The 6,000-nt window shown below is 51.4% G+C and overlaps 1 protein-coding gene across 1 annotated transcript; it reads right to left on the minus strand.

The window, feature by feature from the left end:
* Positions 1–2,585: 2,585 nt before the first annotated feature.
* On the minus strand, positions 2,586–5,719 carry HO133_003539 (uncharacterized protein; the record flags this gene model as incomplete). The annotated part of the gene is made up of 5 exons (XM_037294461.1): positions 2,586–5,138; positions 5,190–5,354; positions 5,403–5,436; positions 5,491–5,545; positions 5,596–5,719. 5 exons carry the CDS (start codon positions 5,717–5,719, stop codon positions 2,586–2,588), a joined length of 2,931 nt encoding a protein of 976 aa, XP_037149149.1.
* Positions 5,720–6,000: the final 281 nt, after the last annotated feature.

The following is a 6,000-nucleotide window of genomic DNA, read 5'->3' on the forward strand; positions in this document are numbered from 1 at the left end:
TATACACACGGACATGGAGCATACTTCGTGATTGTTTGTCCTGTCTGTGTAGCTGCTGGAAGGAGTTGCTGATCAATGAAGAAAGGTATGGTTTGAGGGTCGGAAGTGACTAATCGACGAGAGAATAGTAAGGAATAGTAACGTCCTTCGACATTTTGATATCGATTCTCGTGAGTCGGAACTTATGGCTTTTCAATGATGTAACATTGTGGGGCTCTGTGGAGCCTTGACTGGGCATTAAGATGATGCTTTACTTTCCTATTCTACCAGGGAGATGAGTATGGGAGCACACGAAACATCATTGCGGCGCATACTCTGGACGTGACAAGCACGACTCGAGGATAATGCAAGAGGCCGAACAAGCGTACATCGTTTGATCCTCAGAAAGCTCTTGCATTGAAGCGAGAGTCTTCGCTGTCTAGAGCTAGAGCTTAAAATCGAAAAGAGTGCGGTGGATAAGGATCGAAGGACAAGCCGAAAGCGGGCGCGCCGCAAGCCCAACAAAAGACCTCAAGCACTGACTCGAGATCAGTCTCATGATCTACTGACCGACGGACTCGCACTACTATAAGTCTTGTGCGGATCGAACACGTGTGTCGGAGGAATTTTCCCCCGACCCTGCTATGCGACAACATCGCGCGTATTCCAGGTGCGCTTGTAGGTACGCTGTTGACGAAGATCCTGTGACACGATGAAACGACTAACGATTCGTTGGTGTCCACTGGAGTTAATCTCTTCAACGTAAAAGTTTCTTCCCCACGGGGACTGGACAGCCGCCACGAAAGACTTTCTGCACTATCATTGCGAGAGAAGTGGATCTCATCTCGTTGCTTCTGGCGGACATGAGGAACGCGAGAGCCATAAGTCACCTCTGATGCACGCACGCCCTTTCTCCGTGGGGAAAGAATGTTATTCAATACTTACGCTTTTCTTTCACTCTCCGCGATACTCGCCCCCATCGCTTTCTCCTCCCCAACAATCCAATTGCCAAGCCTAACCCCCAACCAATCAATCACACAACCAACCAACCTCACCTCAACCTCCAACGACAATCTCCACTGCATCGACCTCCTCAACCCATTCTCCCGCCGACCCAAATACTCCGACTGCACTTGGGCAATCCGCCAGCTCCCCGGCTTCCCCGCTACCGGCGCATTCCACAACCAGGGCGACGACGACCCTTTCAAGCTGCCTGTGGAGTCGACATTCAGCAGTTGCACCGTCCGAGTGGAACTCCATGCTGCTAGCTCCACGGTGGCCGCGTCCTGGCCCGGCATCAGCACCAGAGCGAACACACTGAATCGGTGTTGTCTGCGGACGACTTTCCCGATATACAAAGGGGGCTGGGCGACGTATGCGAAGGATGAGCGGATTATGATCTCTTTGGGTAAATCTGATCGGTATGGTGGGGGAGGCAGTGTAGATAGTGCGAGATGATGTGGATGTTGCGACGACAGGATATAGGGATATGTGGCTGGCAATGCAAAAATGACTGTTGGCCCTTCAGTGACCGATCATAAAACCCTGTTATATCTCATACCAAGGTGTTGCTATGCTCTAACCCATGTCGCGAGCACCCTTCAAGACAACGCCGAAGACATCAAATCAATAACCGGACACACGTCAATCATTTTAAAAAATCATATGTCGTGTAACATTTTTGGGGGGAACGGCCATATCCAGATACCACGCGCGAGGAGCACCCAGAAAGCACCAACTTTTTTTGCAGGCCGCTCGCGATCTCACCAGCTTTAGTAACAGGAAACCCTTGCTTTGATTCGCTGAGCCGCCTGTATCCAGAAATATTGAGAGCCATGCCGGATGCAAGAAACGGTTAAAAGAACAGTCAAGTACGGCATCAAGCTACTGACAAGCGCTAGCGGCGGCATTTTCAATAGCAATACCCAAAGGTACGACGACACTAAGACCACTCACATCTGTCTCGGACTTGGAGAACGGAATCTCCTGTTTCAGCTTAGCGTTTGTGGATGGGTCTAACGATGAAGCTTCAACGGCAATCCCGCGCTGTAATGAAACAATCCATTTCTGCTCCGCCATGGCGACTTAGTAGGGAAATACCACCACGAATGGCAAGCAAGAATTGAACGAAAAAGATTGAAGGACCATTGAAAGAAGTTGAATTCGGTGTGACAGGTTGAATTTTCCTTAAGCCCTAAGTGTGTACAGGAAGAACGTCCAGCTCTCACATCACAGCATCACCACCACCATTATGGCTGTGAAAACCACCAGCAGTGACCCCGTCCTGCTTTACAGGACTACCCTTCAAATGTCACCCCCAATGTTACTCCACTCCACCGTATAACGGCCTGCGTTGAATTCTCATCATCTCCCATTCCCCGTTAAACTCCTGTCTCTGATGTTCTTCCCTCTAACCCATAGCGCAGCCAGTGCTGTAAAATGCTTCCAAGAACGGTATTAAAGACAGTCCGAATCGTGAATGCGAAATAAGAAGGAATCCTCTTCAAGACCCCTCTGACGCCGGTATTATTCCCAAAAGGTACTCCTGCGCGATATTGCGAAAACGACCATAGGAACTATTGTGAACGACGGCGAGGACGAGACCCTCAGGGGTACTCATCCGGATAGTGGCCTCGCAGGAGCGGCCCCGCATCATGGTCATTGGCAAATGCCGACCACGCGGGATCCCAACTTGTAATATCGCCGACGACCAGACTGTCATCCGACGGGGTTTGTGCAACCGGCGGGGCGTTACCAACTTGCACGGAAGCAACGGGAACATTGTAAGGTATATGAGCCTGCGCTGCTTGAGGTCGGCTATTCGGGTCCAGCAAGTCAGCCACGAAGACCGTTTGGAGCTCTGCCTCTCTGAATCGCGGTGGAGGCGGCATGACATCCTCTGGAGTGCCGCCCTCGTGCTCGACCCTAGCACGTGGTGCCATCAGTCGCTGGTAGTAGTCGTCGATTTCTTGCTGCTGAGCGCGAGTGTACATGCTTCCGACGTGATTAGCGTTGGGCTGACCATCCAGCATCCCATTGAACAACTCGTCGCTAAAGAACGGATCGTCCCGGACACTGCTCGCGGTAGGTTGCTGATAGGCTCGTCGAGGCGCTGAATTTGCGTCGATGCGAGTTGGCTCCACGGGATTCGACTGGTCCCCACAGTCGTGCGAGTTGTAGCCTTCCAGAGAAATTTCTGGGACATGGGCTAGCGCATCACCTGAGACTTCTTCAACGGCGGGGTTCAGGACTGAGCTGAATCTCTCACTGCCTGCCTGACGCTGACGACGTGACGAAGGCCGAGATTGAAGCTCTCCAGTGTTCGTGTAAGTGTTTGCGTTTCCCATGTCAATTTCCTGCTGGGACTGGTAAGGTTGAAGACCGGGTCGCGGTTGTTCAACATCAGAATGAAAGATGCCATCGCCCAAGCCATTCCGTTGCTGAGGAGGCTGCTGTGGTTGTTGAGAGTCTATCTGAAAATTGTATATATTGTACTCCTCATCGCCCATAACCATGTCTGGCTGAGTGTAGTCCGGAGTAGTCTTTTGGTGCGTGGCCTTCGGAGCAGGACGTCTTAAGCGGTCATTGTGTAGCCTCTGAACGGCTGAGCCAATAGGACGGCTAGTAGGACGACGGTATGTGTTTGCCAAGGCGCCTTGGCGATGGTATTCTCCCGAAGGTCCAGGTTGCGGTTTGTCAAAGCCGCTATAGGTAGGTCGGTGAGTCTCCGAAAGCGGTTGATTGCCTGATACAGCAGCAACTCCTCTCTTCGTCCGCTTCGCTCTCCGATTATGCATCTCCTCCACTTCATCATCGTCACTGATGTCCCCTCTCGCTCTCTTTAGACCCGACTTGAGCTCAGCCTCATTGCTTTGCATGACTGACATAAGCTCAACCAAGGAAATTCTCCCATCCAAGCACATCTGCGTTCGGATACGGTCTTGCTCCAGGTATCTTTCCAGTTCGCGGCGCTCATTGGCTGTCAACTTTTTCATCCTGGGGTCTTCTTCGGCCAAGGGCATTTCCACGTCATCTTCAGCATCCCCATAACCCTCGTCGTTCTCTTTATCTTCTTCGTCTTCATCACGATCGTCACTATGATTACTATCATAATCCTCATAACGCCCATCCTTCTCATCGACCCCATCACTCCCCTCACTAGAGGATGAGTACGGCACTAGCCGGATGTTCTGCTGACTTGTTAAGGCTCCCGTATGGGAGGTCACTGTCTGAATATAATTGCCAGACAAAAGACCTGCATGTTTTTCGCGATGTTGAGAGTACTGGTTGGCGGAGGGTTCAGCATACGGCGTATTGTTTGGAACATGTTGCGTATATTCATCGCCCACGTGTGCTGCTGATGGCTGTTTGTGTTGGGTCACCCCTTCCGCAGCATTGGAAGCGTTCCGACCTCCCATGATCGGAAGAGTCGCTTTATACGAAGGACCAGCGTTTGAGGTTCTAGATGAGTAGGGTTGAGGAGATGTGTGCGCGGCGTACGACGTCGAGGAATGGTACTCCTGAGGATCGACCATCGTAGTGTTTGTATCCGCGCTTCGTCGGCGATTTGGAAAGAACCCAGATGATGCTGAGGGATGCGTAGCAGGATTTGTCTGCACGTTTGGCTGGTCGATTCTGGAACCTTCCTGGGATCCCGATGGTTGGGTTTGCGCCAAGTTGACAGTAGCGAAACCTGCATCTGTATTTGGGTGGTTTTGTTGCAAAGGTGCGTTCGAAGGACCCGCGTGTGCAGTCTGAACCTGTGGCTGCTGTACTTGAGCGGCCGTGGTTCCAGCGTTGGCAGTTCCCCGAGCCCTCCTACCAGGGACTGGAATCACTCTTCCTTGGCTATCTCTAGAGCCAGGAGTGATGCCTCTCGTGGTTCCAAGTCCGCCCCTCGCAGCGAGTTGAGCTGGGGTAAGCCTACTGAGAACACGGTCCCGGACAGCGTTACTAATCCCAGCAGTGTCCCTCCAGGAGACCATTGAAAACTTGTCCCGCGCTCTCCCCATCCTCTGCTGGAGCGTGTTCCGGAAGATCTTCTCATCCTCACGTCTTCCTCCAGGGTATTTGATCCTCATCAGGATGTCCTTCCAGTCGAGCCTCCCATCCATTCTCATCAACAGTTCAATGAACCACGCTGGGACCCCTGAGCTTATCTAGAAGGTATTAATAAAGGAGCCAGAGGGTCTTTCTGGGAAGGATTTTACCGTATCAAGGTTCTTTAAGATTGGGAAGTCCAACAATGGCCGAGGTGCCCAGTCCCTTGGGGTTCGTTCGAACATCAAGTTGCCGTTTGCGTCCATCTTCTGGGATGGCTTCTCGCTCTTCGCATGGTCCCACCATTCCTTGCTGGGCCAGAGGTGGTAGAATACCTACAGAGACGTAAGCAAAGTTCTGAGGCATGTGTGGCATTTGCTTACATCTGGCAGGTTGTTCACATTGAATCCAGCAAGTCTTTCAAACGTTAGCCAGGCTTTGCTGTCATCCTGATGATCTGTCATGACTTACCCTACTGAGAACTGGGTTCGATCCGTTGGCGAAGGTCCGTGGTGATGTGGTGGATCTAGAGCACAGTCAGTCCTAAGGCTTAGGTGGCATTGTTATTGTACTGACTATATGATGTTGGATCTCCAGACCGGCTGATGGTACGGCATACCTCGACGTAATCAGGATGTTGAGTCCATGGTAGTCCGTTGTCCTCGGATACTCTCTGCTTCAAGTGCTGAGGAGCAGCCATGGTTGGCAGTGATGAGACAATAGTGGACTGTTATGTGAGACTGCGGTAACGAGAGTGAAGTCCTATGTAAAGTTCAAGAGGAATCAGTGTCTACAATCCTGAGTGCTATGATAGTATCAAGCGGAGTTGAAGTTGTGCAGGAGTGAACGATGGTGAGGAAGAGTGGAATTTAAATACTAGAGAAATGCAAGAATGCTGTGTCAACGGGTAAACAGTTGGGGGGCGACGCTGTGTTGGAGAGAAGTGAATGAAAACAACAACAATGAAATTCTCCCTCACCA

Source organism: Letharia lupina (genome assembly GCF_014066315.1).
Source record: "Letharia lupina isolate WasteWater1 chromosome Unknown contig_18, whole genome shotgun sequence".
Lineage (NCBI taxonomy): Eukaryota > Fungi > Ascomycota > Lecanoromycetes > Lecanorales > Parmeliaceae > Letharia > Letharia lupina.